Source organism: Xenopus laevis, chromosome 6L (genome assembly GCF_017654675.1).
Source record: "Xenopus laevis strain J_2021 chromosome 6L, Xenopus_laevis_v10.1, whole genome shotgun sequence".
Taxonomy (NCBI): Eukaryota; Metazoa; Chordata; class Amphibia; order Anura; family Pipidae; genus Xenopus; species Xenopus laevis.
In genome coordinates, this window is record NC_054381.1 from 65611797 (window position 1) to 65623855 (window position 12059).

The 12059-nt window shown below is 36.7% G+C and overlaps 1 protein-coding gene across 1 annotated transcript in view; it reads left to right on the forward strand.

The window, feature by feature from the left end:
* The window catches only part of avl9.L (AVL9 homolog (S. cerevisiase) L homeolog), a 43031-nt gene that overhangs the window by 27939 nt on the left and 3033 nt on the right, over positions 1-12059 (forward strand). The window contains exons 8-15 of the mRNA XM_018267588.2: positions 1495-1533; positions 1996-2065; positions 2224-2729; positions 4928-5062; positions 9329-9548; positions 10442-10559; positions 11599-11652; positions 11738-11826. Of these exons, the coding sequence (XP_018123077.1) occupies positions 1495-1533; positions 1996-2065; positions 2224-2729; positions 4928-5062; positions 9329-9548; positions 10442-10559; positions 11599-11652; positions 11738-11826 (1231 nt within the window). The remainder of the gene's footprint in view (positions 1-1494; positions 1534-1995; positions 2066-2223; positions 2730-4927; positions 5063-9328; positions 9549-10441; positions 10560-11598; positions 11653-11737; positions 11827-12059) is intronic.

Here is a 12059-nt window from a genome sequence, read left to right on the forward strand (position 1 = left end):
TGCCAGTTTACTAACAGGTGCTGGCGTAGATTCGTTAGCGAAGTGGACCTACTCTAGCGCTACTTCGCACCCTTACGCCAGGCGAAGTTGCGCTATGGTGAAGGGACGTAACTACACTAATTCACTAACTTGCAGATTTTACTGAATGTTACCTCTTGCGCCAGACTTGCCTTCGCCACCTCAAACCAGGCGAAGGGCAATAGAGTAGATATTTTTTCTAAGTCCAAAAAAATGCTGGCGTCTTTTACTTGATAGGATGAAAAATATTGTACATTTTTTTGGGGGCACCCTCCTTCCCCCCTACATTTCCTAACATATGGCACCTAAACTATACAGTGGGCACATGTATAGGGCAAAATAACAACTCTATTTTATTTTATGAAGCTTCCCCAGGCTTGTGTAGTGTAATGTATTTGCTGCTACATATACGTCCATTGTACTGTAACTTGGCGCCGCATGAAAATTAGGCATCGCTTCGCTTTGCTTGACGAATTAACGCTAGCACAACTTCGCTACCTTTCGCCTCCTTGAGCGCAACTTCGGATTTTAGTGAATTAGCGGCGCCCTGGGAAACCTCGTCTGGCAAAGTGCTGCAAAGGCATCTCTAGCGTATTTTCGGCGCATAGTGAGATTGAAGTTGTTTGATGTGAAGAGTGATATTCAGAGACAATTTGCAATTGGTTTTCGTATTTTTTTATTTATGGTTTTTGTTTATTTATTATTTAGCTTTTTATTCAGCGCCCCTCCAGTTTGCAATTTCAGCCAAAAAAAGGTCCAAAAAATCCCAGCAATCATGCATTGATTTAAATGAGAGACTGGAATATGAATAGGAGAGGGCCTGAATAGAAAGACGAGTAATAAAAAGTAGGGATGCACCGAATCCAGGATTCGGTTCGGGATTCGGCCATGATTTGGCCTTGTCAGGCCAACCGAATCCTAATTTGCATTTGCAAATTAGGGGCAGGAGGGAAACCTGGTGACTTTGTCACAAAACAAGGAAGTAAAAAATATTTTCCCCTTCTCACCCCTAATTTGCACATGCAAATTAGAATTTGGTTCGGTATTCGGCCGAATCTTCCGCGAAGGATTCGGGGGTTTGGTCGAATCCAAAATAGTGGATTCAGTGCAACCCTAATGAAAAGTAGCAGAAACAATACATTTGTAGTCTTACAGAGCATTTGTTGTTTAAGTGGGGTCAGTGACTCCCATTTAATAGCTGGATAAGGAAAAGTTGCTTAGAATTGGTTATTCTATAACATACTAAAAATGAACTTGAAGGTGAAATGCCCCTTTAATTTGATGTGCATGTGTTTTTTGTTTTTTAACAATTTTACTTTCATTTTTTATTAACTGTATGTTAAGGATAAAGTAAAAAGTTTTAGTGGCAACCCTGCTATAAGGAAATTTAAAGCATTTTGGTTTTAACAGCATAATGTACACTGGGATGCCATTGTTCTATATTGACCACCTGTTCATTTGCTTATTTTTGTATAGGTTCTAATATTGTTTAAATTGATCCTGCTTGAGAAAAAGGTAAGAAATGCTCAGCCTGTTTCAACATAATAACCTTGGATTGGCAATGTGATTACTTCACCCCAATGTATTAATGTATAGGTATAAAGCTTGCCAGAAAAGGCAGGGCATGTAGAACTAGGAATTTGTCCCAGTCAGTTGTATAGCTCATATTAGGGGCAGATTTATTCAAATGTTTATTTAGAGTTTACCACAGAAAAACTCACCCACTTTGTATTTATTCCTATGTGATTTTTAGAAGTGTATTTATCAAATGGTGAACTCTAACTTTGACCCATACACTTGAAAAACCTCATTGGAATGAATAAAAGTGGGTGATTTTTCTGTGGTGAACACTAATCTCACATTTTTATAAATCTGCCCTTTAGTCTAGGTATTTTAAAATCTGTGTGTAGAACCTGCATATGCATCTCATAGCGTATATCATTACTTAATAATAATTCTAGTTTGTTACTGTTTCAGGTTCTGTTTTATGTTTCGCCAGTGAATAGATTAGTTGGTGCACTGATGACTGTCTTATCTCTATTTCCAGGTAAGATGCTTACTTAACTTGAACCCCAACTTAACGTCTCATAATTATTTATAAAAAATAGATGGATCGCTATGGCTTCACTGCTAACAAATAATTTGTTTAGTCAGGTTCATAGTCAATATTTATTTCAATGTTAAACTGTTTTCTGTTTAATGTAGGGATGATTGAGCATGGCCTTACAGACAGTTCCCACTACAGGCCACGGAAGAGCATGTCAGAAGACGTAGGATATCCGTTAGTTACGAATTCAGAGGACTGTACTTTGGCTGCCTCAGGGTTAAATGCTAAAGAAGAAAACCAAGAATACAATAAGAATACAGAGAATAGCAAGATAGATACATTACTTTGTGAGCATGAGGCCGACACTAATGGCAGTATTGAAAAACTGAAGCCTCCCTCACATACATCTCCAGAGTCTGTTGAGAGTGACTGGGAAACCTTGGATCCTAGCATATTGGAGGAATGTATTACACGGGATGAAGAGGAAATTTGGAGTACAGCACCAGAGCACCCAGACTTGCTTCCTACGGATACAATTAACTCAGACAGTGCTCCCATAACAGTTCAGCCGCAGTCAAACACAGGACAGTCTGTATACATTCCAGGCCTTGTATCAGGATTAGAAGAAGACCAGTATGGAATGCCCTTGGCCATTTTTACCAAGGTCAGTTATTTGTGACAGGAATAATAAATACAGTATTGCACAAACATTTTCTTTTGTAAGTTGTCCACATGTTTAACCAAGGACTGCAACATTAACAAAGTAGAGCTTTATGTAAATTTAAATGAATGTAGATATTTCATACAATGGGAAAAGTTTGCTTCAGTTCAGTAACCCATAGAAATTAAGGGGCAGATTTATTAACGGTCGAATAGTAAATTAGAATTTTCGGGAAAAAAAATGGTGTCAAAATTCACACATTCTAATTTTAATCCCTCGATTAGAATGTAAATTTGATTGTGAGATTTATCACATCTCTACCATGGAAACAGTTCTAATTTGAATATTCGATTTGAATTTTGTTCATATTCAAATTTTTTAGGTCGTTCCCATTCAATCAAGTTTTAGACGATCCAATTTTTTATAAATAACCTCCCAGTTGACTTATGAGTACATTGAACTGGGAGTAAAACAAAATTCAAATAAATTCGAAATTTGACCTTAGACAAATCTACCCCTAAATGTTTGCTTTCATTAGTAGAACTGGATTTTCTGGAGCAGGGTAAATTATATTTTTGCATCTAAAAATAGAATTTGTACATGCTCCTTGTACTTGAGCACAAAGGGCAGAACATGGTTGTGGCTGACAGTGTTCAGATCTTAAATTTGCTGATAAGGGATCCTGTACAGGTATGGGATCAGTTATCCAGAACAGTACTGCTAGAACATTTACCACTGATTGCAATGTTTCTCAGACTGTGGGGCTTTCCCCCGATAGGGGCATGGTTGAGTCACAAAAGTTTACTGTCAATGGGGCACAAAGGAGAGAGTGTAGGCTCTGAAGCAGGCAAGTATACACTTTAATCTAAACATCACCATTTGGATATTTTATCTACTATTTCTTTCTACTGTTTACAGTGGGTACTTTTTTCTTATACCCTGACCATGTAAATGTTGCAAAAGTGAGCAACTGTGAGACTGAAAATGTTTCAACGCAGCACTGCCTGTTTCCAATAAATTATACCTATGTGATACACAAGAGCCATGTATATTCTATAAAATGTATCCATTTAAAAGGTGATGTTATAATCAGTGCTTAGCAATGTAATGTGTATTGCGCAACTCACTGTTATGGCTGTATAATACAGGTATGGGACCTGTTATCTAGAATGCACAGGACCTGGAGTTTTCCAGATAAGGGGTATTCCTGTAATTTGGATGTCCATACCTTTAGTCTACTAAAAATAATTTAAACATTAAATAACCCCAATAGGATTGTTTTGCCGCCAGTTAGGATTAATTATATCCTAGTTTGGATCAAGTACAAGGTACGTTTTTGTTATTACAGAGAAAAATGCAATTAAAATTTTGAATTATTTAATTAAAATGGAGTCTATGGGAGACAACCTTCCCATAATTTAGAGCATTCTGAATAACAGGTTTCCGGATAATGGATCCTATGCCTGTATTATAAAAATGTATGTACGCCTTATTGGTAATTATTAGATTATTAGAAGCCACCTGTGAATTCCATGACCTGTATAAAAACTTTTATGTGCTTATGGAATGCTTTGTTGATCTCTAATATAAAGATATATTAGAGATCATACGTTAAACTATCCATCTATGTATATTTCTGTTATAGGGAAAATGTTATGGTCTCAGGGGGGACTGACTATAAGTAGAAAATCGAAGGAGGTTTGAACCAGAGAGTAATTTCTGATAATATCTGGTCAGAAGTATCCCACATCAGATTAATCCAAAAACATGAATATATATGTAAATGTTTCATTATAAAATCTAGATCTGGCATATAGTAATGTATAGAATGTGATTATGAGAAATGATTCTTTACAAAAGTGCATTGCTAATGAGTCTTTTTGATCACCGTGGATCTGTAGGAACAGTGACAAAAATTGAACCTAGAAAAAAAAAGAATTTAAAAAAAATTTTCTACATTCAGCTTATGTCTCAATGGTTGTGTTCTAGAGAAGTAAAATAAAGTTACTACTACATGCTGTGCTAAGCTAAGTGTCTATTGTACAGCCTATAAAATATGTTCTGATATGCCTTATTTGTGATTTTTGGCATCCCCTGGGTGATGAAATGAAGTGAAGCATTGTGTGTAGCACTGACACAGCTAATTGTATATGCTGAGCATTCTTTCTTATCTGTTCTTAACCTGCTCTTTCTCATCTTAGGGCTATCTGTGTATGCCATACATGGCTCTGCAACAGCATCACCTCCTCTCTGATGTCAGTGTACGTGGATTTGTAGCTGGAGCTACAAATATTCTCTTCAGACAGCAGAAGCACCTAAGTGATGCCATTGTTGAGGTGTGTGTAATTGCCGTTTGAACTGAACTGTTGAACTACAGGCCCATGGGTAGTAGTACTGCATTTTTTTTACTTAAATGTACTTGGTTTGAAATATAATCATGTACAGCTACATACATATACATATGCACAGGTATAGGATCCATTATCCAAAATGCTTGGGACCTGGTGCTTTCCCGTTAAGGGGTCTTTCTGTAATTTGAATCTCCATACCTATGGGGCACATTTACTAAGGGTCGAATTTCAAAGTGAAAAAACTTCGAAATTCAACCATCAAATTGCAGTAGTACGATAGTCGAAGTTGTTTTTTGATCGAATATGGCCATATGTGAGTAAAATTGTTCGATCGATTAAATCCTTCGATTCGAACAATTTAATCGATCGATCTAAAGATTTTCAAAAAAAACTTTGACTTCTAAAAATGTTGGCTATAGGTTCTAGGAGGTCACCATAGGCTAACATAGCAATTCGGCAGGTTTAAGGTGGCGAAGTGTCGAAGTCGAAGTTTTTTAAAAGAGACAGTACTTCGATTTTCAACGTTTTTTCAATTTGAGTCGAATTTGGCCTATTCGATGGTCAAAGTACCCAACAATTAATTTGAAGTTTTTGAATTTGAAAATTCACTTCAAATTCACTTCAACCCTTAGTAAATGTGCCCCTAAGTCTACTAAGAAAACATAAAATGAACTCAATAGGATTGTTTTGCCATCAATATGGATGTATGAAACTCAGTTTGGATCAATTACAAGGTAGTGTTTTATTATTACAAATGAGCAAATAATGGTAAAAAATAATTATTTGCTTAAAATGCACTCTATAGGAGAAGGCCTTCTTGTAATTCTAGCTTTCTGAGGGGGTGCAGACTTAGATGGATGCATGGCTATAGAGAGAGATTTAAGTTTGTACATTTGTGACCTTTTTGTTGACATGGTATGACCAAATACAACAAAACTCTTCAGGGACTCTCCTCTCATCCAAAAATAGGTCAGCAGCTGCTTTGAGTTAAAAAAAATGGGCTCCTTCATGTAATGTCCCTTCGTATCTCCAGCCCCTAGTTGCTACTTTTTGTTGATAAAATATGGGTACCCTGTCAACAGTGGCCCTCCTATTATCTGACCAATAAGATTTCAACCTTCTGTATGGTAGCATTAAATATAACAAAATATGTGTCCAGAGCAGGCCTGGACTGGGAGTCAAAATAGGCCCTGCCATTCCAAGTACACAGAGACCCAAACAGCCCCCTACCAGCCCAAAACAGCCTCCTACCAGCCCACTATATGGTAACTTTCTATGGAACCATACAGCAGCCCCTCTGGCATTTGCCAGAACCCACAGATTGCCAGTCCAGGCCTGGTCCAGAGGTTTTCAAAGGTTCTGAAATTTGCTCTGCCGTTTGTTTATCCCATATAGATTCATGGGCTGTTGTAGGAAAGGACCTTTTGTCTGAACAAAAAATGTAATCAGTGAACAGACACATCTACCTACTGCTAACAGAACTACTGTTTTACAGTTCAGAATGCTCCTTTAAAAACTATTGGTCTAAAGATGTAAACATGTGGTACAATATCTCAGCAAGTGTGTGTGTGTATGTCTATATGTAAACAGATTAGCCCAGGATCAGCACACCTTTATATCAATGTGAAATAAAGATAAACACTATGCAATAGTTTGTTTGATTATACAAGAAATATATTTGTCACACAGAACCACACTCTTTTTAGTTTCGCCCCCCCCCCGGGCTTATATATATATATATATATATATATATATATATATATATATATATATATATATATATATATATATATATATATATATATATATATATATATATATATATATATAGACAAACGCTCGCACTCTGATCCAGTCTTGGAGTTACTGTGGGTGCTGGGTCAAAAGGCCAGGCATGGGCCGAAACGTTGGATGCACAAGTTGAAATAAAAACCCTTGTTTTTCACGAAACATTGGAGTGCGGGTCCTTATCCAATTACTATATATATATATATATATATATATATATATATATATATATATATATATATATATATATATATATATATATATATATATATATATATGATTGACACAACCGCTTTGTAACAGTTCTTTGGTGCCATTTAGCTCTATTTAAAAAACGCTCACTAGTGCACTGTGTTGTTTTTTCTGATGAAGGTTCCTGTACAGAACCGAAACGTTGGACCACTAATAAACATCCACACTTTTTGCATATTTGACTATGTTATAAAGTCGTCCTTGGAGCGCTGTCAATTTCTGCAGTAACCTGTGTGTGCGTGTGTACATACATGACGTCATTTTTGCACCTTTTTGTATTGTTTTAGCTATTTTAAGGTTTGGCCAACTCACATCCTTATATATTATCCTTGAGAAAGGTAGCAAGGACTAAATATACCCTGTAGTGCTAAAACACTACAGGGTATATTTATCAAAGAATGAAGTTAGAGATCGCCACAGCCTGCTAGAGTGAAATTCCATAACTCTCTATTCATTTCCATGGGGTTTTTAAAAGAGTATTTATCAATGGGTGAAAGTTCCTCCTTTGATAAATACGACTTTCAAAATCCCATAGAAATAAATGTAGAGTGGTGGAATTTGGAATTGCACTCTAGCAGACTGGTTATCTCTAACTTCACTCTTTGATAAATATACACCTACAGTGGTGTGCAAAACTATTTGCCCCCTTCCTGATTTCTTATTCTTTTGCATGTTTGTCACACAAAATGTTTCTGATCATCAAACACATTTAACTATTAGTCAAAGATAACACAAGTAAACACAAAATGCAGTTTTTAAATGAGGGTTTTTATTATTTAGGGAGAAAAGAAATCCAAATCTACATTTTCATGTGTGAAAAAGTAATTGCCCCCTGAACCTAATAACTGGTTGGGCCACCCTTAGCAGCAATAACTGCAATCAAGCGTTTGCGATAACTTGCAATGAGTCTTTTACAGCGCTCTGGAGGAATTTTGGCCCACTCATCTTTGCAGAATTGTTGTAATTCAGCTTTATTTGAGGGTTTTCTAGCATGAACCGCCTTTTTAAGGTCATGCCACAACATCTCAATAGGATTCAGGTCAGGACTTTGACTAGGCCACTCCAAAGTCTTCATTTTGGTTTTCTTCAGCCATTCAGAGGTGGATTTGCTGGTGTGTTTTGGGTCATTGTCCTGCTGCAGCACCCAAGATTGCTTCAGCTTGAGTTGACAAACAGATGGCCGGACATTCTCCTTCAGGATTTTTTGGTAGACAGTAGAATTCATGGTTCCATCTATCACAGCAAGTCTTCCAGGTCCTGAAGCAGCAAAACAACCCCAGACCATCACACTACCACCACCATATTTTACTGTTGGTATGATGTTCTTTTTCTGAAATGCTGTGTTACTTTTACGCCAGATGTAACGGGACGCGCACCTTCCAAAAAGTTCAACTTTTGTCTCGTCGGTCCACAAGGTATTTTCCCAAAAGTCTTGGCAATCATTGAGATGTTTTTTAGCAAAATTGAGACGAGTGAGGCCTGCAGTTCTTTAGATGTTGTCCTGGGGTCTTTTGTGGCCTCTCGGATGAGTTGTCTCTGCGCTCTTGGGGTAATTTTGGTCGGCCGGCCACTCCTGGGAAGGTTCACCACTGTTCCATGTTTTTGCCATTTGTGGATAATGGCTCTCACTGTGGTTCGCTGGAGTCCCAAAGCTTTATAAATGGCTTTATAACCTTTGAAATTGAACTCAGGTGTGATAAACCACAGTTGTTATTTTTTAACAAGGGGGGCAATCACTTTTTCACACAGGCCCATGTAGATTTGGAGTTTTTTTTCTCCCTTAATAACGTAAACCTTCATTTGAAAACTGCATTTTGTGTTCAATTATGTTATCTTTGACTAATAGTTAACGGTTTTTGATGAGCAGAAACATTTAAGTGTGACAAACATGCAAAAGAATAAGAAATCAGGAAGGGGGCAAATAGTTTTGCACACCACTGTACATATCAAAGTGAGTGCTGGTCCTGGAATTGGTAATTTTGAAATTGATGGCTGTTTGACTGTGCACCCTGTTTTGTTATTCATTAGAGTGCAGATACTTTAGGAATTTGTTAGAAGATTTGAATTGTTTGTATTTTTATACTTTCACCTGTAGAAGACTCTTGTAAGGTTGAAAGGTTTTTTTCTCTATATTATTTTTGACTAAATAAAAAATACATTTATCTCTGTACTTTAGTGTAATGCTACACTAAATGCTTCTTTAAATCTCAGGTAGATGAAGCCCGAATCCAGGTTCATGATCCTGAACTGAGGAAGATCCTTAACCCAACAACAGCCGATCTTCGATTCACTGACCATCTGGTAAAGCATGTCATGGAAAACAGAGATGATGTATTTCTGGATGGAACGGGCTGGGAGGGAGGAGATGAGTGGATCAGAGCACAGTTTGCACTCTATCTCCATTCATTGCTGTCTGCCAGTGTACAACCAGGTAAGCTTTAACTATAAATTTAGGACATTTAGGGCAGTAAAATAGAATCAAAGGTACCCACACACAAGGGATTACAGTGAATCTGTTATTTTAATCTGTTAATGTCTTATATGAGAATAAATACAAACATTAATGAGGGGTGCCTATATGTTAGGCACACCCAAGTGACGTTAATCACTAACCTTCTTTCCAGGGCCTGGACTCCAAAATATGCAGTAGTCCATGGTACTTTCTGCACTTTGTGTAGCATCTTCTTGGCTGTGCCCAGACATCCATCAGGCCGATTAAAGACTCATGTTCATGCCAGAGCCAATGGTTCTGGATGGAAAAGAAATAAGAAGCTACTGCCTGCACAGGATGAAAACCTTGTGTGGCACTAGCTTTACCTTCCCAAAGCAGATTACCTGAAGGCTGGCGTATGTTTTAGCATGCTATATGCCAAAATCAACTTAGAAATGGTCTGCACTGCATCATCGTGCCACTTATTACAAGATATAAGAATACCAACCAGTACGAGAATAAATGTTTTATATGACCGGGATTGAATATCTGAGGCAGAGATGGACTTGCATTACGCTGTGCTGGATGCATACTGAAAGGAAATGGCTGCCCACATACCATTATTAAAATGCAAAGCTAAAAATAGTTTGAAAATTAAATTTTAAATGGTAGAATTAATTATTTCCAAGGATCACAGAGTCATATATTTTTAAAAACAACACGATCAAAAACATGACATTATCCCTTTAATCCACATGTTATTTCATCTACAGCACCCCCCATAGCCACAGTCATCAAAGTAGCCTACTCTACTCATGTTTTGTAAATGTGTTTTAATGCAATGTAAAAAATATATACTGTACATTTGTATGATGCTTGGATTTTTTTTCTAGATAATGAAAAAATGCTTTCAGATTATGGCTCTGCCTTCGTTGGAGCATGGAAAATTTCTCACAGTTATAGGGTGTGGAACAGCAACAAGCATCCCGCTCTAGCGGAGGTAAATCCTAGGTAAGGAAACATTGAGCAATACTGATCCTTTAATGCACACACACTACTGTAGGGTGCTACAGTTTGGGCATTTTATTTTTTTTTCACCTTACATTGTATATAATCCCCACTTTATCAGGAAAATATATGTGTTACTAGTAGTAAATAATCTAACATTCCTAGAATTAAATAATATGAAAATAAGTGTAGGGAAAAAAAAAACTTTGAATAACATACGGGTGATTTTATTGAAAATATCATCTGTGTACATCTAGGAACAAACAGCTTGCAGTAATGAGGGGTTGGGAGTTTGGGGTGATCGGGGAAGGGTGGGCTTACCTAGGGCAATGTACGAGCCTTAAGACCTTTTATTACATTCCCTACATAGTATATACACTAATACAAATGAAGAATTGCTTTGCACCAAATGTATGTATTTTTGTATTTTTTTTCTCCTGTGGTTTTCTTTTATAAAGTTGGTAAATACCAGTAAGAGCAGAAGCATAATGTAGTGCCATTATAAACAAAATATTAGCACCTATTTTCCTGTAGTACTGTTACACATTTGTGTACACAAATGTGAATATGGTCAAAAGTGCTTCCAAGGTGTCCAAGTTAGTGTACAACTTTCTTAAACCTTTGTACATACTTAGACTTTAGTCTCTACAGGACAGGAACTTCCTTCCTACGGTCTCTCTTACAGCCGGGCACTTATGCTCTGTGTATTTATGTATATTTATTGTATTTATTATGTTTTGTCCCCCTTGTGTGTACTTTTATATTGTAAGACTGTACAGCGCTGCATCTCCTTACAGTGCTTTATAAATAAAGTTATACATATTTCACACCCTGTTATTGTGCTATATTAGCAATATAAGGGGGTCCCATTTCATAGCCTTTGTTTTACTACACAAAAGCTCTTTTTTTTTTTTTTTAAAGTTTTCTTTATGACTTTTAAATATTTTTATTAACAAACAGTGGGTTGAATTAAAAAAATAACCTTTGGTTAGCTTTACTGTATTGTGGTAACCATTATCAAAGATTTTGTTATATTTTTTAGTCACCCATTCCAAGGCCATTACAGTGTAACAGATGTAAGGTTGAGACTTTCACAGTAAGTATCTATTCACACTAGAAATGTATTCTAGAGTGTATTTTAGAGTGCCCAGTATTCTGACCTAATTTTGTATCTTTTTTAGCTCTGTACAGAATAGTGATCGAGGAAAGAAAATAGGCAATGCTGTTGTTACAACAAGCCGAAGTATGGTACAGACCGGAAAAGCTGTAGGTAAGAGATGCACTGGATGGGTATATTGTCTTATAAACAAAAATAATAAATTAGTATCCAGACAGGAAAAGCTGTAGGTAAGAGATGCACTGGATGGGTATATTGTCTTATAAACAAAAATAATAAATTAGTATCCAGACAGGAAAAGCTGTAGGTAAGAGATGCACTGGATGGGTATATTGTCTTATACAGAAATGCACTGAGGATGTTTTACTAAAATAGATGCCAAAGTG